This window comes from Canis aureus, chromosome 25 (assembly GCF_053574225.1).
Source record: "Canis aureus isolate CA01 chromosome 25, VMU_Caureus_v.1.0, whole genome shotgun sequence".
In the NCBI taxonomy this organism is placed as follows: domain Eukaryota; kingdom Metazoa; phylum Chordata; class Mammalia; order Carnivora; family Canidae; genus Canis; species Canis aureus.
Genome location: NC_135635.1, coordinates 20,916,090 through 20,941,062, shown reverse-complemented (window position 1 = coordinate 20,941,062; position 24,973 = coordinate 20,916,090). Strand labels below are relative to the sequence as shown.

General features: G+C 40.5%; 1 protein-coding gene and 1 pseudogene across 3 annotated transcripts in view; one reads left to right on the top strand and one right to left on the bottom strand.

Annotated features, from left to right (window-relative positions):
* TM7SF3 (transmembrane 7 superfamily member 3) overlaps positions 1-24,973 on the bottom strand; it is a 50,397-nt gene that overhangs the window by 21,046 nt on the left and 4,378 nt on the right. The window contains exons 2-4 of one of the 3 annotated variants that reach the window (XM_077870657.1): positions 20,259-20,389; positions 5,557-5,705; positions 1,375-1,525 (exon numbers count right to left, since the gene is read on the bottom strand). In XM_077870657.1, coding sequence (XP_077726783.1) covers positions 1,375-1,525; positions 5,557-5,705; positions 20,259-20,389 — 431 coding nt within the window. Of the gene's footprint in view, positions 1-1,374; positions 1,526-5,556; positions 5,706-13,619; positions 13,855-16,626; positions 16,800-20,258; positions 20,390-24,973 lie in introns of those variants that run through there. The other 2 variants (XM_077870658.1, XM_077870659.1) reach the window with 2 other exon arrangements.
* LOC144297758 (U2 spliceosomal RNA) lies at positions 3,582-3,693 on the top strand (annotated as a pseudogene).

The window sequence follows — 24,973 nt, the reverse complement described above, 5'->3', positions numbered from 1 at the left end:
CCTTTTCCTGCATTTACAGATCTTTACCACACCCGGGAAAATGATATGCATTGTAATGGAAGCTCTACTGTTCCTAATACTTCTTTGTACACTGTCCTTGATGAAAACCCAGTCTATGATTTTCTATCAGGTCATTCCCCTTTGCAACACAGAACACTGTGTAAGAGTAGTCTAAATTTCCTCACCTCGACTCCTCAATCACTGTAATCTAGTTTTTATCCCCATGTGCCACTAAAATGATTCTCACTAAAGGCCCCTGCTGACTTTTCATTGCACTATCATACAGACACCTTCAATCACTTCCTTGACCTCTGCAATGTGCTATTTACCTCTCCTTACTTAACGCAGAATCTCGGGCTCTTCTCTTGCCTCCTTGTCTCTGTAGTGTTATGCTTATTCCTCAGCAGTTAGCATCGCCCAGAAACAGTGCCTGATACGAGGTAGGCACTATGAAAGCATCTGCTATTATTTTTCCCCTTAAATCTCTAAGTACATGCCTGGACAATCTTACTTACTTCTATGGCTTTTACACAGAACCTTTCAGGTGGACATCTAACCTCAGGTCTCTACTCCACACCCTTAAACTCCCTCCCTACTACACATTTCCTTCCAGATTTCCTATGAGCATTTCAGATTCATGGTGTCTTAAAGTGAAGTCACAATCTACCCCATCCCAACTGCCTAAACTATCCAGTACCACAACTCTATCTCAATCCTATTTTGCATCACTATTTCCTAGTAGCCCAAATGGGAAGCCTACGCTCCTCACTTGTATAATCCATGATCATTGGCCATTGTGTCTCATCAATGCTACCTCCCAAACACCTTCTCACTCTGAGCCCTTAAAGGTACACAGAGTCTTGACCTTGCTATGCCCTCTCCAAACCACTCCCCATACTGCTTCTAGAGTTAACTTTCTGACAGATGAAATGCATACCATTCCTCCGCTTAAAAACTCTTTATGCTCCTTCAGAGTAGAATGCAAACCTCAAATTATATACAAGGCCCTTCATGCTCTGGCTCCAGCCACACCCACCATTCTGCCATTCTCCAAATACTCTCCATTCTTCTTCCATGCCTTCCTTTGCCTAGAATAACCAGCTAAAAGTGTTAAGGACTGTTTCTTGCCTTTCTGTTACTGCTTCTCCAAAGGCTCCTTAAATTTCTCTTGAATTAAGGACTACATTCTCCTATACCCCTACCTGGGCTTTTAATCATCATACAATTCTTTGGCTCCCTCACTGCTAAAATCTTTGATTCAGTATATCATACTTGCAATAAACACTTTTAAAAGGATTGTACTTTCCCCTGAATTTTCATGAATAAGTTCCACATTCTGGAGAGTCAATAGGGAGTTGAAGACAGAAAGGTTACCTCTTTCAGAGTAGGAGAGTGGAATGGCCATGTTTTGGACAGGCTTAGAATCTAAAGTCTCCAAGTACCAAGTGCACATACTTTCCTCTGGTCTAAGAATGGAAACCAGTCCTTTGTCAGTGCCTGTTCCTGAAGTATTGGGAAGGAGAGTCTGCAATAAGATAGAAAAGAGTCATCATGAATAGGGAGTTGAGCAAAATATCTCAACCATTTAGTGCTGCCTTCAGCCCAGGGCGTGATCCTGGAGACCCGGGATCGAGTCCCACGTCGGGCTCCCTGCGTGGAGCCTACTTCTCCCTCTGCCTGTGTCTCTGCCTCTCTCTCTCTCTTTCTGTGTCTCTCATGAATAAATAAAATCTTTAAAAAAAAATTCCAAGCTGGATCTACTATGCATGTCCTATTCCAAACCTTCTCAAAACAAGAAGGAAGAAACACAGACCTTCCTTATAAAGAATTCTTTTCATCTCTACCTGCAGGGACCCATGCATACACATGGAAGAACTAGTTAAATATATGACCTTTGATAGGAATAACAGATTCACAGTGAAATTTCAAAGTTTTTCAATTCCCCAAATTAAGATTTACTATGTCAAGAACTAAGACTGTCAAATAACAAAACAATTCAGTAAAGAATCTGGTGTCCTTTATTCAAGGAAAACAACACAAGATTAGGGGAGTACAGTACCTTATAAGCAGTGAAGAAGTACCTGAGAGATTTGAGGCAAAAAGTAAGTTTCATACTGTAGAAGAAGCAAAACAGAAACAGGGGATGATTGGCTAGGAGGTCAGGAATTTCCTTATAAGGAAGACAGTCCTATTCTCTTAGAGCTAAGCAAGCTAGAGCAGAGTTGGAGGATGGAGGAAGGTGACTATCATGTTAGATTTCCTTGACTGTCATGTTAGATTTCCTTTCTAATCCATGTTAGATTTCCTTACCCATAAGTGCAAGCTGACTCAGGTGTAAATAGATCCATGAACTGGGCTAGGCCACTGAGGCAGCCTCCATCTTGTAAGTCCAATATATAAATTAACTTTAGCACTATGGGGTCGCCTGGGTGGCTCAGTTGCTTAACCATCCATCTTCCCCACAGGTAATGATCTCCAGGTCCTAGGATCAAGCCCAGCATCAGGCTTCCTGCAGAGCAGGAAGCAGACTTCCTGCTTCTCCCTCTCTCTCCCTCTGCCCATCCCCACCATTCATTTCTCAAGTAAATAAATAAAAGCTTTAAAATATAACTAAACTGGGATCCCTGGGTGGCGCAGCGGTTTGGCGCCTGCCTTTGGCCCAGGGTGCGATCCTGGAGACCCAGGATCGAATCCCACATCAGGCTCCCGGTGCATGGAGCCTGCTTCTCCCTCTGCCTGTGTCTCTGCCTCTCTCTCTCTCTCTCTGTGACTATCATAAATAAATAAAAATTAAAAAAAAAAATAACTAAACTTATAAAAAGTAAGTAAACTTGTGAAAAAAAAAAAAAAGAACTTTATCACTACGAAAGCAAAAACATGATCCCTGCCCCCAAAGAATTAAGCTTCTGGAAAGTTTTGTTTTTTTTTTTAAATGAGCTATAATCAACATATAAATTATACATGCAGAATATCATTTGGTAAGTTTTGATATACGCAGACACTTGTGAAGCCATCATCACAATCAGGATAGTAAGCAAACTTAGTCTCTTCTCACTCCTTTCTAATCCTCCCTCACACCCCTCCACTCCTTCATCCCCTAATGCCATCCATTTGGAAAACTTTTTGAATTACAAAATACTAAGTTAAGAGATAGTAGATCCAGAGTGTTTTCTTAAAGCTAAGGAAACGGGAAGAAAAAAACACCAGATGGGCTTCAATTTGACAAGCGTAAGGGAAAATGATTCAAATACTAAATGACCCAGTGCAGTGTCAACAGTTTCAAAGAACCAAATGCTATGATGACCCAAAAAACCAAAGTGCCATGCTTCTTCAAGAAGGGTAGAAGAAACAGGAACTGCTCTCTTCACATAGACCACTCATTTCTAGATCTATGTGCAATTCTGGTCATCTTCTTCTCAGTAGTATAAATACAGTGAGAAGTAAGGGCAGCCCAAGAAAGGAACATTATTATAATTCAGGATAACTAAGATCCGCCTTGCATGAAAAGTGAGGCCCAACATGCTGTTCACTCAGGCCACTTCAGTCACAGTAGTTTTGTCAACATTCCAAGCTCTGTTTCCATTGCTTCTCGGCCTTTTGGCTAAGATCAAGTGTAGTATCTGTTCTTATCAGTTTAATATCTGATACGTCCTCTATCCAAGCTCTGTTTCCTCCAATGTAAAAACATGCATTATAAGTACTTTGTTGAACTGTTGTAAGAATTAATTATATGGAAAACTAAATGCTAACTAGAAGCCCCACAGGCCCAATGAGTTTCCAGAGATCACCATGAAATTATACAAATGTATCCATACAGTGTGATGGGTGTAGAGTTTCCAATTTTAGCAGATTCAAAGTCTATGGCCCCAGGAGAGCTTAAGAACCACTAACCTTGCAGCCCCTAGTAGGCATGCAAAAAATATAAATGCCTTTTTTCCAATCCTTTCTCTTCCTTCAAATGCTGTCTTCCCTGTGATGTTCTGAAGGTAATCATCTGTGTAGCATTTTATTAGGTCTTCTATGTAAGGGCACGAATAGCAAGTTTCTTTCTAAATTTAGTGCTAGAAAAAAAGGTTGGCTTTCCTGAGAAACTAGCATGGTCTTTCCTTCTAAAAAAGATATTTAACATGCTTTGATTTCTGCTCAGGCTGCAAAGAACTCAGACAAAATCTGAGTGGGGGTCATAAACACTGTTAACTCTTGAAATTAACAAAATGTATTCCTTCCTCTTTTCCTTGATCAAACTCTTCCATTTCTAGTCTATTAAATTACCAAACACGCAATTTCAAAATTCATGGTAGGTGCAGGAAGGCAAGAATAAAAACATGCAAAACATTTAGTTTGAAAGATAATATGCCCAATGCCTATATAGAATATATATGAATTGGGGGATCCCTGGATGGCTCAGTGGTTTAGGCCTGCCTTCAGCCTCGGGCGTGATCCTGGAGTTCCGGGATCAAATCTTGCATTGGGCTCCCTGCATGGAGCCTGTCTCTCCCTCTGCCTGTGTCTCTGCCTTTCTCTCTGTGTCTCTCATGAATAAATAAATAAAATCCTTTTTTTAAAAAAAAATAGAATATATATGAATTGGACTAAGAATAAGCAATATGAATTGCTTTAACAAATTCCAGAGTATTAAAAGACAGGCTTATAATAAGATAGGCCAAGGACAAATAAAGAGCAGCATGACTTCATACAGAGTGAAATTCATTTATTAGTCTAAGGGGTCATATAGGCCGAATATAAATAGATTTATAAAAGGTTACTATAAATAGCAGATTCTTAATGGGTTAAGCTAATCCAGGGCATCTGAAAAACTTCCCAAAGGTGAGGTTGAGGTTGAAGGGGTTAGTGATGATCTCTAAAATAAGAATCTTGGGCAGCCCAGGTGGCTTAGCGGTTTAGAGTTGCCTTCAGCCCAGGGCGTGATTCTAGAGACCCAGGATCAAGTCACGTCAGGCTCCCTGTGTGGAGCCTGCTTCTCCCTCTTCTGTGTCTCTTCCTCTCTCTCTCTCTGTCTCTCGTGAATAAATAAAATCTTAAAAAATAAAATAAAATAGAGTCTGAGCTGAGCACAGGGCTAAAAGACCTGAATTTTGGGCTTCTTTTGTTTCCATGAGACTTCACAAATAAAGGTGATCCTGCAAGGGTCTTAGTAAACTTAGTAAATACTATATGGCTTAACAATGATGGAAACCCAATAAATAATATTCAGAGGTAAAAATCATTAAGGACCCAGCAGAGTGAGAAAACAAGATAAAAATCATAAGCTTAAAACTTAACTGCAGCCAGGAGAATTTGGTAATCTACTCTCCCACCAGATTCAGCACTCTCTCACCCCTTTTTTAAGTAAGAGGTCACCACACTCAAGAAAGGCCTTAGACATTTATCTCTTAGCCAGTCTAAACCACTACCTTGACAGAATCCAATCTTGACTTTTTTCTTTTAAGGACATAATGTCAAACATAAAGAGGCATCAAATTGAAAATGTTTCTACTAAATACAAGATCCCAAAACATGGAACTGGTATTTACAGAAATAATTTTTCATACTTACATGAGAGAAAGAAACTGTTGTATTCTGATATTGTGAGTGTATTTGGAAAATAACGAAAGAGACATTGCTTGAAATATGACGCAAAATGGCATCCTCTGGCCTGTTGAGCTCGAAGTATCTAAACTTCCCTATGGAAAATTCAAGAACACCTGTAATGGGAGAAACATTTCACTGTAACATTTGTACTTGTAATATCAATTTGTAGAAATCACAGACACAGCGTACGTGTGCTAATTTAATCCTCAGAAAAACCTGGGGAGATATATATTATTACTGCCCTTACTTTACTGATGAGGACAATTAAGCTTAAGGAGGGGAAGCAGGCAGTAAATAGTGGAACGGAGCACTAAAAATGTAAGAAAAGCATTTCAAAAGATGCAAACAATACTTAAAGTGCTCAAGATGTCCAAGATGCCAGAAACATTCCCCACTGCAAGCAGCCATAACAATTCCATTCAAAACAGACCCAGGGGCAGTGCCCGGCTGGCTCAGTCAGTAAAGCATGTGACTCTTGGTCTCAGCGTCGTGAGTTCAAGTCCCAAATATGGCTTAGAGTTTACTTACAATTTTTTTTTATTATTAAAAAAAGACAAAACAGAAGTGCCTCGGTGGCTTAGTCAGTTGAGCATCTGCCTTCTTTCGGCTCAGGTCATGATCTCAGAGTCCTGAGACTGAGCCCCACATCTGGTTCCCCACTCAGCAGGGAGTCTGCTTCTCCTGCTCCCTCTGCCCTTCCCTCCATGCTCTCTCTCAAATAAAAAATAAAATAAAATCTTTAAAAACAAACAAACGCAGGATGCCTGGGTGGCTCAGTGGTTTAGCGCCTGCCTTTGGCCCAAGGCATGATCCTGGAGTCCTGGGATCAAGTCTCACATCGGGTTCCTGCATGGAACCTGCTTCTCCCTCTGCCTGTGTCTCTGCCTCTCTGTGTGTGTCTCTCATGAATAAATAAATAAAATCTTTAAAAAAAATAAAACAAGCAAAAAGAGAGGCCCTGAATTTCAGGATTTAACAACCCTAAGGAAGTACTAAAAATTGTGAGTACACTCTTTTTTTTTTAAGATTTTATTTATTTATTCATAGAGATGCAGAGAGAGAGAGAGAGGCAGAGACACAGGCAGAGGGATAAGCAGACTCCATGCAGAGGGCCTGACGTGGGACTTGATCCAGGGTCTCCAGATCACGCCCTGGGCTGCAGGCGGCGCTAAACCGCTGCGCCACCGGGGCTGCCCAGTATACTCTAATTAAAAACAGAACTTGATCTAGTAAATTCTGAAGTCAGCCCAGGCCATAGGGATACAGGGTGCTTCAATTTTATCCCACCAATTACTAGCTGTGTTATTTTAGGCAGGTTATTTAATTCCCTTAAAGCTCAATTTCTTCATTTGTCAAATGGGACTATCTTGCCTAGCTTGCAAAGTTAAGGTGCCATCAACACTGACAAAAATCTCTTGAGTGCCCACACTAGGTACTTTACATACAGTCATGAACCATAGGCATTCTGGAAAAAGGAGCTTTTTGTTTAAGGACCAAGTCCAGAGTCCACACTATTTTATAATTTTTTTAAGGATTTAATTTATTTATTCATGAGAGACACAGAGGGAGAGAGGCAGAGACAGAGCAGGCTCCCCGAGAGGAGCTCAATGCGGGACTCATCCCACGACCCTGAGATCACGCCCTGAGCCAAAAGCAGATGCTCACCACTGAGCCACCCAGGTGCCAAGTCCACACTAGTTTTGCAGCACCTCACGTAGGCCTTCCTCATTTGTCTTGTTGTCTTGCCTCCCCTTGTGTTTCACTCATCCACTCACTGTGTCCTTCTCCTAGCTGCACCTGGTTCTTTCTTTCATCAACCTAATTCTCAAACATTCCACTAAACAGGTTGCTTTTACTTGTGTGGTCCTGGACGCTCATCCCATCCTCTACCCTATAGTCAGCATCTCTCTGCAAAAATAGCAGAGGAGCTCCCAGTCATTACATAAGCAGTCAGGGGGAAGGGTGGGTATTTCAACTCTACAAATAGAAAAAAAGACTTAAATTTAATAAAGATGAAACAGAGTTAATGAGGTAAATTATAAGTCACCAGAGTCCCATTGTGGAACTATTGTCGTTTTATTTTAGAAAGAAATTAAGAGTCAGTGGGTGGTAAAGGAAAACACTCTAGACATTAAACAATTTCAAACTCACTTTTATGTACTATTTCCCAAATAGGCTAATTTTCAATACTCTTTTTTTTTTTTTAAATGCAAGTATTCCAGCTGGATGATTAAAAAAAAAAGGGGGGGGGGGGACTATCAACAATGGCTAACCAAGAAAGCCAAGCAGAACATATAAATAATGCTAGCTTGAGATCAAAGGTTATTCTGTATAAATTCCCCAAACCTTGTGCTGTTATATTAGCTTCATAATTTTTTTATAATTAATAGAAAAAAAGTTACTGGTGGCTATGGTTTATTTCTAAAACTCCAGGGAAAATTTTAATAGTGCTAACAATGACAAATGAAGATGGTATATTTCCTATTTATGTAAACAGAAACACATTTTAAGTTTCATGTAGAACAAAACTCTAGCCAGAGTAAAATAAAAATATTAGGAAGTATTTAATAGAATCTAGATAGGGAAGTCTAGAAAATGTGAGGGAGATTTTTTTCCTATTTATAAAGGGAAACAAGAAAAACATTTTTACATTTTCCAGGCCTTCCCATCATCATGATTATTTTATTCAGAAATCAAATTATACATAAAATTAAGTGGGTCTCAGGAAATGGCACTAAAAACGTAGCACATATTATAATTTACTTTTGGTCCCATCTTCTGTCTTCCAAGTCTTTTAAAAATATCCACAAATTCTAGTTTGTCAAACTAAGAGTAGTATGTTTGTTTTCCTAGGAACTATCTGGATTTCTATCCTTTTTAACTGTTCAAAGCACCCAACTAATATTTTATTTTGCTTTTTTAAAAAATTTCAGTGTAGTTAACATACAGTATAATAATATATTTTTTAAAGATTTTATTTATTTATTCATGAGAGACACAGAGAGAGGCAGAGACACAGGCAGAGGGAGAAGCAGGCTCCATGCAGGGAGCCCGATATGGGACTCGATCCCGGGACTACAAGACCACACTCTGGGCGGAAGGCAGGTGCCAAACCACTGAGCTACCCAGGGATCCCATACAATATAATATTAGCTTCAAGTAAGGCACTCAGTTCATTTACCAGCTGCCTTTTCTAGTTACATTTTCAGTCTTTCATTTTTCTTTTTTTCCCCTTCTTTCCTCCTTTTTTCTATTTGACATATATCTATGAAGTACCTGTTCTGCCTATTGGGTACTGTGATCAAAACTGGGATGGGTAAATTCATAAATGTTATCCAAGGTTTCTGTAATTCTCACTAAATTTGCCCTTAAGTATACCTTAGAAACTGTTCAGGTAATCTGTATGTTTGTCTCCCGTTACACAGGCCTTAAATCATAACTCTACCCAAAAGCTTTAAAAGCTCTGAAACAGCGATACCTGGGTGGCTCAGCTGTTGAGCATCTGCCTTTGGCCGAGGGCGTGATCCCGGAGCCCTGGGATCGAGTCCTGCATCAGGCTCCCTGCGCGGAGCCTGCTTCTTCCTCTGCCTGTGTCATCTCTGCCTCTCTCTCTGTATCTCTCATGAATAAATTAATTAAATCTTTAAAAGAAAAAAAAAAAGGTCCTGGAAGAGATTAAAGTTATCAACTAGCAGAGTCTTGGTGTAAAGATTTTCTTAACCTTTCCTTAACCTATCACACAGGGTTGTGAAAATAAATCGCAAGTCAGAAATACTTTGAGCACCAAAACGTACAGCGTTTTAAAAAGATAGTAAGAGGGATCCCTGGGTGGCTCAGCGGTTTAGTGTCTGCCTTCCACTCAGGGTGTGATCCTGGAGACCTGGGATCGAGTCCCATGTCGGGCTCCCTGCATGGAGCCTGCTTCTCTCTCTGCCTGTGTCTCTGCCTCTCTCTCTCTCTTTCTCTCTGTGTCTCTCATGAATAAATAAATAAGATCTTTAAAAATAAATAAAAAATAAAAAGACAGTGAGGTGGAACGCCTGGGTGGCTCAGCGGTTGGGTGTCTGCCTTCTGCCCAGGGTGTGATCCTGGAGTCCCAGGATTGTGTCCCACACATCGGGCTCCCTGCATGGAGCCTGCTTCTCCCTCTGCCTAGGTCTCTGCCTCTCTCTGTGTCTCTCATGAATACATAAATAAAATCTTAAAAAAATAAGGAAAGAGAGAATCATAAATTAAAATATATTATTAAACAACTGATAAGGTAAGTGGGGAGTATTGAAAGCAGGTATCACTGTGAGTATAGCTTAAGGGATTTTTCTATATACATTTCACTGTTAATCAAATTTTTATAATGATGGTGAGATGTTCTTATCAGAAAGAAGATGCACATTTTGAAAAAAAAAAAAAAAAACTCCATTCTTAATGTCCCTAAAACACAGATTCTACTTCAAGTCTTCATCTCAAATTTATAAGAATAGCAACAAACCCTAGACAAAATGATAACACTCTCCTAACACTTTTGTCACTTGTTTTGTTCTTCCCTTAAAATGGTACTATCTTTCCAGATAATATATAATATATAACCTTTATTACAAAATTTATTACAAAATTATTTCCTACAGCAAATATACTGTGCAGAAATAATCACTATTAACAGTTTGGTATACATCTTTTAGGACTTAGGCAGATACCATAATGAGTATTTCTACATACATGGAAAAATGTAAATACGTTTGCTATAGCCCATTGAACAGGTCCTAGATATCTCTGCATATCAACAGAAATAATTCAAGCTTTACCATTTTAAAAATTATATAATATTCCATTCTGTAAGTAACCATAATTATTCAACTAATCCCCTACTGGGGAACATATAGGCTGTTACCATTTCAGCATAAAAAATAAGAAATAGTTGTCTTTGTGAAAGAGTCTTCTAGAAAGCATATATATTTATCAGGTGGTAAAACCTGTATGAGAAGGTTTTTGCTGTTACAGTGTAACAGATCACTTTTGATCCTAAATGGTTAAACTACCTAAGAAGTCTTTTTCTCATTAAGAAAATTAGAAATGAAAACAAATAGTCCATGTGAAAATATATAATGATCAGGACCAGAACATTAAGTTACAGCCTCTGCTTCGGACTTTAAGAAAAACACCTGGCTACAACTTTCTCTTATTACTTCCTGGATTTTCGGAAGCTAAGGAAAGATGACATCTCACTAACCCCCTTTCCCAATCAAATACCTGTAGTAGGAACGTGACAGATGCGAAGATAATAAAAGAGACACTGTATTCATGATTTAAAAATCTGATCACTTGACAAAGTACGTAGGGGTATTAAAAGCAGGTGCCTCTGGGGGTGTATTGTTTTTAAGCTTTTATTTATTTGAGGGAAAGAGCTCCAGAGAGCATGAGCAGGGGGAGGTTCCCCACTGAGCAGGGAGCCGGATGTGGGGCTCAATCCCAGGACCCTGGGATAATGACCTGAACTGAAGGGAGATGTTTAACCGACTGAGCCACCTAGGTGCCCTAGGATGTATTTTAAATGTTTTTTTTTTTTTTCACATTTCCTTATTTTTCAAATTTTCTATAGAACTTATAAGGTATTGGGATGCCTGGGTGGCTCAGCAGTTGAGCATGTCTTCTGCAGGGGGCGTGATTTCGGGTTCCTAGGACCCAGTCCCACTTCAGGCTCCCATGCAGGGAACCTGCTTCTCCTTCTGCCTATGTCTCTGTCTCTCTCTCTGTATACGGTGTCATTATTAGAAGGAAATTCTTATACAGTGATTATCCACCCTGGCTGCGCATTACAATCATCTGGAGATGCTTTTTAGAAACTATTGCTGCCTGGGTCCCTATCCAACTGGTTAAATAAAAATCCAAAGGATTAGGGTCTAAGTGTCAGTTAAAAAACATTTACTGAAATAACATTCATACAGAGAAATGCACAAAGTGTACACTGTCAGGTTAAGAAAGAACATTCTACCATTTTAGAGGTTTTCTGGTCCTTTCCAATCACTAAGTATTCCCTCCTGCCTAGAGACACCACAATCCTAACTTCAAACCCCAACGATGGGCTTTGCCTACTTATGAAATTTAAGTGGTATCATACAGGATGAATTCTTTTGTTTGTTATTTTTTTTTTTTGAAGATTTTATTCCTCCATTCATGAAAGACACACACACACACAGAGAGAGAGAGAGAGAGAGAGAGAGAGAGAGAGGCAGAGACACAGGTAGAGGGAGAAGCAGGCTCCATGCAGGGAGCCGGATATGGGACTCGATCCTGGGTCTCCAGGATCACACCCCGGCCGAAGGCAGGTGCCAAACCGCTGAGCCACCCGGGCTGCTCGGATGAATTCTTTTGTATTTAGCTTTTTAAAAATCAGTATCACACCTGTGAAATTCATCCAAGCTACTGTCACCATGACTTATTCATCTTTACAGCTGCATACTTCATAAAAGGAATATACCACAATTTATCTATTCTTCTGTTAATCAACATTTGGATTACTTCTAGTTTGAAGTTATTATGAATAACTCCAAATGTTGGTTTTTTTTTTTTTTTTTTTTTGTACATGTCTTTTGGCGAGCATATGTACACATTTCTTTTGGGTAGAAGCCAAGAGTAGAACCATCAGGTAACAGGGTATACTTATGTTTATGTTCTGCTTTAGGAGATACTGCCTAAGAGTTATTTATCCCCACATGGTTTTGCCACTTTACACACCTATTAACTCATGGAAAAGTATTCCAGCTGCCCAACTATCTCACCAACACTTGGTATCATCAGTGTCTCTGTTGGGTGCATAATAGTATCTCACTGTGATTTCAATTTGCATCTCCCTAATTATTAAAGATGTTAAGAATATCTTGTTTTGTTTATTGGCTACTTGGATACTTTCCTGGTAAAAGGGTCTATGTTCAAGACTTTGGCCCACTCTAAACACAGACTGTCCTGAATTTTAGTTCTTTATACATCATGGATGTGAGCATTCTGTCCTTAAATCTTCTCCCATTCTTGTAGCTCATCTTTTCCCTCTCTCATTACCTTTAACAGAAGTTTTCATTTTAATGTAGTCAAATTTCTTGAGTTTTTCTTTACTGCTTAGTCCTTTTTGTGTCATTCTAACCCAATCTTTGCCAACATATTATAAGATCATAAGAACACATTCCCCATGTTAACTTTCTAGACCTTTGTTTTAGTTTAGACATTTAAGTTTAAAATCAATCTAAAATTGGTTTTCATATAGGGTATGAGACAGGGGGTCAAGGTTCATGTTTCCATATGTATATCCAGTTGACACAGCAGCCTTTATTGAAAATACCACCATTTCCCTTCTACTCTGCAATTCCAGTTGTCACATAAGTGACCATGTGTTGGTTTGTTTCTGGAATCTTAATTGTAATCCAGTGGTATATTCATTTAACCTAACACCAATATTACATTGTCTTCATTTCTGCCCCAAATTTGTTTTCTCTTCAAGACTGTCTTGACTATTTTAGCCAGTTTTCATTTCCATATATATTTTAGAAAGCAGCTTGTCAATTTACACACACACACACACACACACACACACACAAAGCTGCCAGGAATCTGACTGGGATGGCAATGAAAGTATTATTTTAGGGAGAAATGATATCTTTATAACATATAATTTTCTAATTTATGTTATTAGTCTAATTTTCTAATTTATGACTCTGAAATAACCTTCTGCTTATTTAGCTTCTCAATTTATCTCAAGAATGTATTTTTTTCTGTAGAAGTCTTTACATAGTCCATTATAATTACTCCTAAATATTCTATGTTTAGAAAATAGATTTCTTTTTCTCTTTTAAATTTCAATTTCTAGTTGTCTCTTCAGCAACTTGCCTTTTTAAAAAGTTCTCCAGGTGATTCTAATGTTCAGTCAAGTCTGAGAATTCCTAACACAATGTTTGATGAATTAGGAAAGGATAAGTATATTTTTTCCTATTCTTGGTCATCCTTAACCTAACTTCTGTGTGAAAATCCTTTGGCAGTATTACCTTGGCAGTCTATTAGCCACTTCACAATTTTTATAGAAGATTGCATATTCACCAAACCAGTTGTGGTCTGACTCTTGGCTATGCAGGGCTTTGTTATATTTGACACACTGGTGTCTAGTACAGTACCAGTCACACAGCTGCCACATAGAAAAGGTTTGGTGAATGATGGTTGAACTTTATGACCTCTGGGCCTCAGTCTCCCCAGGTGAAATGGAGGTCATGTACTTCATACATCACTTGGCTGTTGAAATATAAAACAGGAAAAAAAAATTCTTAACTGTCCAATGTTACACAATAAAGTAGCATTATTAACTTCCTTTAGCTTTCCAGGACTTCAGAGACTCATCTCCTTATTAAAAAAAAGAAGTCAGGCATTCCATATGGCCCTACAAATAAACTAGAAGAGAGAAAAGGATTATACATGCCCAGTATGTCCATCATAAACATCAAACGAGAAAGAGACTTCCATGGAGCAACAAGGAAAAATATTAAAGATCAAGACTTTAACAGTATAGTCTGGCTATGTGCATTTAATTCCAACTTATAAAAACAGACACAGCAAGAGAAGACATGTATCCAAAATATATCCTGAAGAAGTTAACAGGCCATCTGGAAAGGGATTCACTTTATGAGGCATAATTAGATCTTATGACTTTGTGAGTGGGAAGGAAAAAGCACATCAAATGATATTGCAGACAAATGGCTAACATGGAGACATAGCACGGAGGCTGTGGCTTCTCCTCTACAAAACAATGGCTCTGCTTTTTCTGCCAAAGATATTTTTTGCCATCTGACCCATTGCCAGGCACTCTCAGGTATTTTTCATACCCTTCCTCCATTCTTACCCAGAGCCATTTTTCTTTCCAATAATTTCTTTCTAAAAAGAGCTGCCCAAACCTAATCTTTCCCTTTTCTTTCCCAATCAGATACTAAACTTGAACCTTAAAATTATCTGGCTCTATTTTGGCATTTTTGTTTTGTTTTTACTAAAATTTACCTGTTTATGCTTTGATACAACCAAATTCTAGATCTGGGAAAATTAAGTCTTCATAATTCTCTTCAGATCAACTATTAAAAACAAAAGCAGTTCAGAATACTTAAGTTGGCCGGCATTCAGTTGGCCTCCTCATTTCTCATTTATATCTTATGAGTTTTCATTAACCCTAAAAGCTAAAAGGAAACAGAAATATACACATTATCTTTCACATACTTTTAAAAGAGATCACTTACAAGGAACCACACAAATGGCCTGCTACCTTAAATTTACTACCCACAATAATACAAATACTAGAAGGCCCACATGACATTCTGCTCAACTCCAATTACTATGTAATTCCATGTAAAGTACTGAATACGAATGCACAAGAATGACATATTAAATACAAAAGTACAGAACTAGAACAGATGTGGCTCACAGCCCTCCTGACTCAAGAGCCATGATCAACCACAAACTGAACCTTTCAAATTCTTCACCAGTTTCAATGGAGATAGCAGGGTGCCTGGGAGGCTCAGTCTGCTGAGTGCCCTACTCTTGGTTTCTGCTCAGGTCATGATCTCAGTAGGGAGCATGCTCGGGATTCTCTCTTCCTCTCCCTCTGCCCCTCCCCCTTCACGCTCACTCGCTCATGCTCTGATCTTTAAAAAATAAAATGAGAATAGCATCACCATTACCTCCCTCATAAGGCTATTTTGAGAAATGAGAATTCACAGAATTAAGTGTAACACACCATACTAAGTAAAATATTCTTATTGGAGAGCAGCTTTGTTGAAGTGGAAGGACTATGAAAATTAAAATTGCAGCAACACACACTTGGGTTCAAATATCCTCTGTGCCCCTATTAACAGTTCACCCATGTAATGAGCATCATCTAGGGCCTCAGCTTCATCCTCTGGCAAGTGAGGAGGATAATCCTCTCCTAGAGTTGTGAGGATTAGATAACAATGCCAGGGAAAGCACCTGGCAGTTATTGCACACAGTGAAATGTCAGTGCCCTATTATTATCGAGGCTATTTTTCTGCAAATATATAACTGCCCTTTTCAGCCTTAAGTCCTGGGCAATGATTCTATGATTCAGTTTGCACAAGAGCTTTTCTCAGATGAGCAGTTAGGAACACAACCACATTATTCAGAAAATACATTGGTTCAGAACTACAACTGGTCTCTTAAGCTCAAAACGAACGTGATTAACCTCATGGAAAAGCACATGATTATCATCAGCCTAGCACAATTATTGCTTCTTTACGGTTTATATTAACAAATCACGAGCTATTAGTAAAACGCATTCACCGAGCACATGACCTATACTATCCAAAGTCCCATTCTGGGTTCACTTTTCCTTTCAAACTCCGTAGAGCATTTAACCAATTTGAAAAGCATCTAGATTCTGGAGCGTAAAGAACCGCAGCAGTTTGGAGGAACATTATTAATAAAGTCCTTAGTTCTGCACCGAGCCTCACTGTTGAGTCTCAGATATACCAGTTGAGAGCAAAAGGGTGTTTTATTTTTTTTTTAAGATTTTATTCATTTATTCATGAGAGACACAGAGCGAGAGAGAGAGAGAGGCAGAGACACAGGCAGAGGGAGAAGCAGGCTCCATGCAGGGAGCCCGATGTGGGACTCGATCCTGGGACTCCAGGATCACAACCTGGGCCGAAGGCGGTGCTAAACCGCTGAGCCAACCGGGCTGCCCCAAAAAGGGTGTTTTAATGCGTTAAATTCAACCTACAAACACATGACTGGTACCTAAGAGAGATTAAAAACGTGCCTGCACAGGAGAGAGAGAGTTCCTTAACCCTTCCCAACTCCTCAGCCTAAATTAGGAGGCTGATGGAGAGGCCTCCGGAGCAATGAGAGTTTCCTTCAGCAGGAAAGGACCTTGATCCAGTCCCGCCGGATCCGAACTCACCACCTGCCCTGCGAGACGCACGGCTCGCGAGGGGGCCCGTGACCTCGCCAGGAACGCAAGCCTCACGTGAGGCTGCAGAGGCGCGGCGTCCCTAACCTTACCCTCGCTGGCATTCCCGACGGTCTCGGCGCCACCGGCCACGCCGGGCTCGGACGCCAGCACCGCCAGCACCAGCAGCCGAAGGAGCCCCATGGCAGCCGGCGCCCGGCCCCGCAGCCTCGCCCGCGCTAGCCCGGGGCGCTCGCGCCGGCTCCCATCCCTGGCCAGGCGCACCCGCCGCACACCTGCCCGCCCCGCAGCGCCCGCCCAGGGGCTTCCTGTTCCGGCCCAAACCCCGCAGCCCCGCTCCGCGCCTCTCCCCGCCCCCTTACGTCACCGCCGCGGGTCCCCCCCCCCCCCCCGCCCGCGCCACCGGGGAGCACCCGAGAGCGGCTCCAGCCCGCGCGCGCCTCCTCCCGGCGCCCCCGCGGGTTCGCTGAGCGCCGCGCCGCCGGGAGTCTTCGCGGGCCCGCGCGCGTCGGTGGGGGGACGGGGCGGGGGACCCCAGGAAGTTCTGTGATGTAACCTCCACTTCTCACTTTTGTACCTTTACCACTTACGAAAACCGCCGTTAGAATAAAAAAATAATCTTCTGTTGCGGCCTAACGTCTGCGCGCTCCTGTGGCCGCGTTTAACTGCCCTCTGCGAAGAGGAAGACTGCGAATCCTGACCTCGAAACACCCACAAATGCGGGGGACGGGGGGGTGGGGTGGGGTGGGGTGGGGGGGGGGTGGATTTTAGTTCTATAGTGATGAGCTCCCCATATAAAGATATAGTTTCATTTTCTCCTAGCAAATATCCTCGAAGCCTCAAGACCTTAACCCAACTTCCTCTCTCAAATTTTACACCTGAGGGCTGTTTAAAGGACAGTAGTCCGCGTGGCGGGTGACTGGTGGGCCAATTGTGGGATTCGAGATACAGACTCAGTTATTTAGGGGAAGAGTCCTCTGTTTTCTTCTCCCTCCTCTTTTAACTTTTCATTTGGATATTTTAATGAGCAACTATCTTGAAAAATACAAATTCAGTTATTCCACTACTAAACTAAAACCCTATAGCAATCACCTTTATTTATTTATTTATTTATTTATTTATTTATTTATTTATTTATTTATTTATTTTTAGCAATCATCATAATTTAAACAGGCACGACTCTCTTCCTGTTTTCCCGCCACCTGATCCAAAGGTTCACAGCTCTGGTACCACTGTCCATCCCACTGGTGTTTGTTCACTGTCCCACACGTCCTCGTTCCTAGAATTTTCAATAGATGAAATCCCAGAATGATAAGAGCGATTACAATAAAGGTAGCATTTGAATCAATGGATGCACTTAATAAACTGATAACTGATTAACTGCACCCCATGGGGGATGCAGGATTAGAACTTTATCTCACCCCAGCAAAATGAAATCCCAAAGTATTCATTAAAAGCATAAGAGAGTTGGAGGAATGCATGCTTATTTGAAGATTTATTTGTTTGAGAGAGAGAGAAAGAGAGAGCAAGTACGAGCAGGGGGAGGGGCAGAGGGAGAGGGAAAAACCGAGCTCAGCCTAGGGGTCAGAGGCAGGGCTAATCCCGAAACACCAAGATTAGGACCTGGGCCAAAGTCAGATGCTTAACCAACTGAACCACCCAGACACCCTGAAATATATTCCTTTCACAAAAAACAAACTTGATCTCAGAATGGAAGGAATTTCTTTTAAAAAGAGTTTATTTAAGCAAAAATCTATTTGAATCTGGAAGCACCAAGCAGGAAGTGGTTAGAAGAATTCAAGAGAGGAACTTTCTAAGCAAAAAAAAAAAAAAAAAAACAAAAAACAAAAAAACAAAAACAAAGGAGGAAATAATAAAGGATGATATTGATAGATTTGGCTACTTAAAATTTTAAATTGTATGAAAGTCGAAAAATACCAACAAATACCAACAACAATGTGAAAAGTCAAGGGGCACCGTTGGGCAACTGTTGGTTTGGGCTACAGTCATAATCTCAGGGTAGTGAGATCCACTTGTCTCAGGCTTGCACTCAGGAGCCAGCTTGAGATTCTCTCTCCCTCTCCCTCTGCCCCTCCTGCTCCTACTCCTGCTCTTTCTCTCTAAAATAAATAAGAAGAAAGAAAGAAAAGAAAGAAAGAAATCAAGTTAATGACTGAAAAAATAATAATAATAAGAGGAGAAGAAAACCAAATGGCCAATAAACAAATGAAAATCTTCCAAACTCACTAGTAACAAAAACAACAAAAATCAAATTAAGACACTAGGGGTGCCTGGGTGACTCAGTCTATTAAGCTTTTAACCTCTTGATTTCAGCTCAGGTCATGATTTCGGACCTCACGTGGGGCTCTGCACTCAGCATGGAGTCTCTTAAGATTTTCTCTCCCTTGCCCTCTGTCCCTACCCCCACTTGCACATGTTCTCTCTCACTCTCAAAATAAGTCTTTAAAAATCTTTAAATAAAAAAAATTAAGACCTAAGTTGTAAACATTTTAGAAGAATATCCAGTGTGGATGCAAGAGCTGAGAAGTAGACATTCTAAGATAGGACCAGTGGGAGTATAAGTTAACACACTTTTTAAAGCATAATCTGCATAAAATTTTTTAAAAATATCCATACCTTTGGTGTGATAATTCCACTTTGAGATTTAAGTATGTATATATGTACAAATATTAGATATCTGTACAAAATTAGTGCATAAAACTATCAAGGTATTAAAGATTTTATTTATTTGAGAGAGAGAGGACAAGGGTGTGAGGGGCAGAGGGGAAGGGACAAGCCAACTTTGCCCTGAGCAAAGAGTCCCATGTGGGGCCCAACCCCACAACCATGAGATCATAACCTGAGTCAACATCAAAGGTAGGACACTTAACTGACTGACCCACATAGGTACCCCTTAATCAAGCTTTAGAGAAAGAAAAAAAAAAAAAAAACTAATCTAAGTGTCCAACAATAAGGAATTGATTAAATAACCCATAATGCATCTATGTAAGAGAATACTGTGTAGCCCTTCAAAAATCATGTTTTTAGAAGGCAACTGTGAAGTGTTTATGAAAATGCAAGTTACAAAGCAGTAAATATATGTAGTATGATCTTTATTTTGTTTTCGTTTTATTCATGTTTATAAACATACAAGAGTTGACAAAAATAAAAATGTTTAAATAGTTATCTCTAGGTGATTGGATTAAGAATGATTTTTTTTTTTTTTTTTAAGCAGACTGCATGCCCAGCATGCAGCCCAATGTGGGACTTGAACTCACAACCCTGACATCAAGATCTGAGCTGAGGTCAAGAGTCAGACATTTGACTGAGCCAGCCAAATGCCCCAAGCATGATTCTCTTTCCACATTTCTGCACTTTGGAAAAATTCAACATTGAATATGAATTGCTTTTGAATTAAACATTAATTTTTAAAAGATATGTATAATTTTAAAGATTTTCTTATAAAAGCATTCAGGATAGCAGTCTACCTTCCTGACTATGACACAATGGTTTTCATGATGTAGCCTCTGTCCATCTCTCCAGGTTCATGCTGCAACTAAACAATTTCTCTGTGCTGGCTACACTGAATTAATTCCAGTTTCCTGAACTCACCCCATTGTCTATCCCCCCCGCCCCCCCCCCATATCTTTGAATTGCAGTTCCCTTTGCCTTTGGAGGACAACTGATGACAGATATGTCAGCAATCAGAAGAGGACTTTAGTACCTTGACTTTGAAATGAAATACTGTGACAGCTTGGGAAGAATATTGGCTGAGGTTCCTTGTTCATGTCCCAGTTCCACTGGAAACCTGTGAAGCAAATGGACTCAGCAGCTTTGCAGATGAGTTTGTCATTCCTGGGAATTGAAATGCAAAAACTGAGAAGATTCCTAAATCCAAGATATAGATAACTAGAGCCTTAACATTTGCTTAAAATTTTGAAAAGGAAGGAAGGAAGGCAAGCAACCTATCCTAGACTTTTTTATGAAACACAAGATCTTGAATAGAGATGGGAACAGGACTCCAAGGGAAAGGCAGTGATACAGGAGAGCTAGGTAATCTTGAATGGCTCCCGCAGACAACAGAGAATGAGTAAAGCGACAGTTTATTAAGCAAAGATACAGAGAAAACTCTCAGGAGTGAGAGGGGTCCTGACAGGGCTGCCACTGAAGGCTTTTTGGCTGGCCTTTTATTGAAAATCTGACCAGGGAGCCCTTGGCCTTGAGATTTCTCTGTGTTTTCCTGAGTGATGGACATATGGCTGTTTTGGGGTCTGGTAAGTTTCTGTGATTGCTTTATAACTATCAAAGGGGGATACTCCCTAATATTTTGAATCTAGGGAGCCAGGTTTATTTTTTATTTATTTATTTTTCTGTTTTTGCTGCTTTATCTCTTGTTTCCTTGGGTTTTATGGGAGTCTGACCCTAGGCCTTTCCCTTATCTTTCCCTGCATAGCCTCATCTGTCCCTAACTCAGCAGCCCTTTGTGAAACTTGACTATTTATCTTATCTCACTCTAATCTCACCTTCCCTCTGTATTTTTTTAACTCTTTTGTTCCTGTGGGTTACATTATTTTGATGATACTTACTAAATTAAATACAATAAATGTTTACTTTGTAACTATTATATGGAAATCATTCTGCTAGGAAATGTATTCATTCGGTCCCCAAATATGCACTCATCGGCTTCTATGTGCCAGGCTAAATGCTGGGTGCTAGGTAATGGAAACACAGAGACAATTTTAATGATTCCTGCCCACAAGCAGCCCATGATAGTGAGTGAATTAGTCATATATGAATAATTACATCTCAATATGCTAAGTGCAATAACAGAAGTATAAGGAACAATTGTGGTGAACATTGGGAGCAATGAACTTATTATAGGGTTTCAGGAAGGATTGTATTAAAAAAAGAAATGTTTAAAATGAGGTGAGTGGATAGTCAACAAAGGAACAAAGAGAGTCTGGTATAGCAAATGCTTATTTATGGTATTTTAGCCCAGTGCTTGGAATGTTTTAGATCTTTAATAAATTGTGACTGAGTAGGTAATAAAGGTAGTTAAGAGTCTAGAATGCTAAGAATTGTTAATGATTTTTTTCCTGGAAAAAAAAAAAGTCACTACAGATCTAAAAAAAAACAAAATACCCCAAGATGGGCTATGAGTTGATAAGTGAAGCTGGGTGATGAATACATGAGTGTCCACCTTATTATTCTATCTTTTTAAAAATTTTATTTATTTATGAGAGAGAGAGAGAGAGACATAGGCAGAGGGAGAAGCAGGCTCCATGCAGGAAGCCCGATGTGGGACTCAATCCTGGGTCTCCAAGATCACGCCCTGGGCTGAAGGCAGCGCTAAACTGCTGAGCCACCTGGGCTGCCCTTATTCTATTTTTATATGTTTGAAACTTTTAAGAATATGAAGCTTAGGGATGCCTCGTGGGCCTGGTCAGAAGAGCTTGTGACTCTTGATCTACCCCCACACTGGGTGTAGAAAGAACTAAAAAAAAAAAAATGAACTTAAAAAATTATATGAGGGATCCCTGGGTGGCGCAGCGGTTTGGCGCCTGCCTTTGGCTCAGGGCGCGATCCTGGAGACCCGGGATCGAATCCCACGTCAGGCTCCCGGTGCATGGAGCCTGCTTCTCTCTCTGCCTGTGTCTCTGCCTCTCTCTCTCTCTCTCTCTGAGTGTGACTATCGTAAATAAATAAATTTAAAAAAATGTTAAAAAAATTATATGAAGTTTAAAAGAACATACTGACCAAAATTATGTGTTTAAGAGATATGTCATACTGGGTTTCTGCTCTTCAAACCACATAATCCAGTTGGGAATGCAAGAACAGCAAATGAGAAAGCATATGAAAGAGTGTCAAAATCATAAAAGGGAAAAAGGAGAAGTCCATGTAGACTCCAGTAATTCATAAAATTTACACTGAAAGGTGAAACTGTAAAAGATAAAGAAATAGCAGCAAAGAAATTACTTGGATAAGGGTAAAGAATGAGGAAAGAGTGATTCTCAATGGGAGTAATTTTGCCCTGCAGGAGACATTTGGGAATATCTGGAGATATTTTGTATTGTCACAACTGGAAGGGGAGTTTGCCATTGTCACTTCATGGGTAGAGGATAGTGATGATGCTAAACATTCTACAAGGCACACGACAGCATTCCAGAACAACAAAAAATCTGACCTAAAATGCCATTAGTGCTGATGTTGAAAAATCCTGAGCTAGACATAAGAGACTGTTCTGGAAAGGTGGGTTTTTCCCTGAAGTTCACCTTCAGGAGGTTCATAAACCCCTTAAAAATATACACAAAATTTTAGCCTGGTCTGGGGAAAGGGTCATAGCTTACATCTGATTCTTAAAGGTGTCCATCACCAGAAGAGTCTTAAGAAACCTGAAAACCAAGGGTTTCAGGGACCAAGGATGAATAATGTGATTTCACTCAGAATATTATTGGGAAAGGCAGCTGGATCTGTTTGCTGTACATCAACCTGAGGTCTTAGTGGAGCTACTGAAAACCTGTAAGAAGGTAATGATAGGACAAAAGTTGTCTTGAAGTGGTTCCTCTATGCCAGGTGCCCAGGTTCTTTTCAATCAGGCCGCAAAACGGTACTCTCCTTTATGGGCTCTCTCATTCATTCCTCTATACCTAACCAGGCACCAACTCATGCTAACATTTCCTTCAAAACAAACCTTTCCTCTTCTCTTATCAACATCCTAGTCTAGGCCCAAACCCATTCATTCTTGGAACTGCAAAGCCCTCTTCCTTTTTTTTTTTTTTTAAGATTTTATTTATTTATTCATGAGAGACAGAGAGAGAGAGAGAAAGAGGCAGAGACATAGGCAGAGGGAGAAGCAGGCTCTCCGCGGGGACCCTGATGCAGGACTCAGTCCCAGGACCCCAGGATCACACCCTGAGCCGAAGGCAGATGCTCAACTACTGAGCCACCCAGGTTCCCCCCAAAGCCCTCTTCCTAATGAGCCCCTGGTTTATTCATCTTTGCAAACACAGCACCTAACAAACTTCTTGGTAGTGGCAAGCATTCAGTAAATTGTACTGCCAATTGAGGATGAGAAGAGAGTCACAAGACTACCCCATATTAGTTAAAACAAATTAGAGCTATCTCTCATTACTCCCATTATGTGGGAGTAGGTTACTCACCTGGAGAGGTTCCTAATTAGGTCCCAGCAGATACTGTGGATTGGGGATTGAGGGGAAGGAATGGTAAAGTAGAAGTAGCGCTTCCCAGCTAGGACTAGGGCAAATGTGACAAATTGAGTTTTCAATGGATAATTCCCACCTTCCCCCAACTCCAGTAGGATAATCAGGGATAATCAGCCAGATAGGGAGGGTGTATAAGTCTATCCCAAGTCCACAAACCAGTCATTTGCTGATTCCAGGTTTATTTCTTGTCACAGTATCCCCTAGCTATAACTTTCCTTAGATACCAAGTTCTGTTTTTTCTTTTCTTTTTTTATTTTTTTAAGTAGTCTCTACACATCCAACCTGGGGCTACGTGGAACATAGGACCGGGAGATCAAGTGCACATGCTCCACTCACTGAACCAGCCAGGTGCTCCAGATACCAAGTTCCTATTATCTTCCTTCACACTAAATCCTCAATAGGTCTCACGGCTAAGTATAAATTGCACACCTTATCTGTTTAAAAATTGTCCCTGCCCTTACCTACACATAAGGCTCATTTTCCAGGAACCTCCTCCACTCTCCTCTCCACCAACCTTCTTCTGTTCTTCCTACTGAGTTTCTCGCTGTCAGAGGAGCGAGATTTTTATTAGTTAACTGCACTCACACCTTACCTCTGAACTCCAGATGCCACTCTTCTGCTACTCACTTTGCCTACAGAAACCTTCCTTTTCCAACTTTTTTTTTTTTTAAGATTTTATTTATTTATTAGAGAGAGGCAGAGACACAGGCAGAGGGAGAAGCAGGCTCCACGCAGGAAGCCCGACGTAGGACTCGATCCCAGGTTTCCAAGATCACGCCCCGGGCTGAAGGCGGCGCTAAGCCACTGAGCCACCCAGGCTGCCCCCAACCATTTTCTTCTTACGCGGTCAATACAGCTCGATTTAGTGCTTAGTTGTTTTGGACGCTTTCCATCCCATGTGTGTCAGCTTCCCCAGCACACCCACATTCAGAATTAAAGCACGCACCCAGTCTTCACCTGGGTGGCCCATCACCCCCTCCACCCCCACCCCCCCAGAGGAGACACCCTAACACAGCCAAGATCGCCTGGTGAATTTTAATTTGGATTTGTTGAAGTTAAAATCGGGATCGCGACCCCCAAGTATTCCTGAGTTGGTTGCTGTGTATATATTTGGTGATCCACCTGGAAATCCAACGTAACGTAAGTATTCAAGGCAATGTTTAAAAACGAATATACACGGGAAGATGGGGAAAATCACTTCTAAAAACTGCAGCAT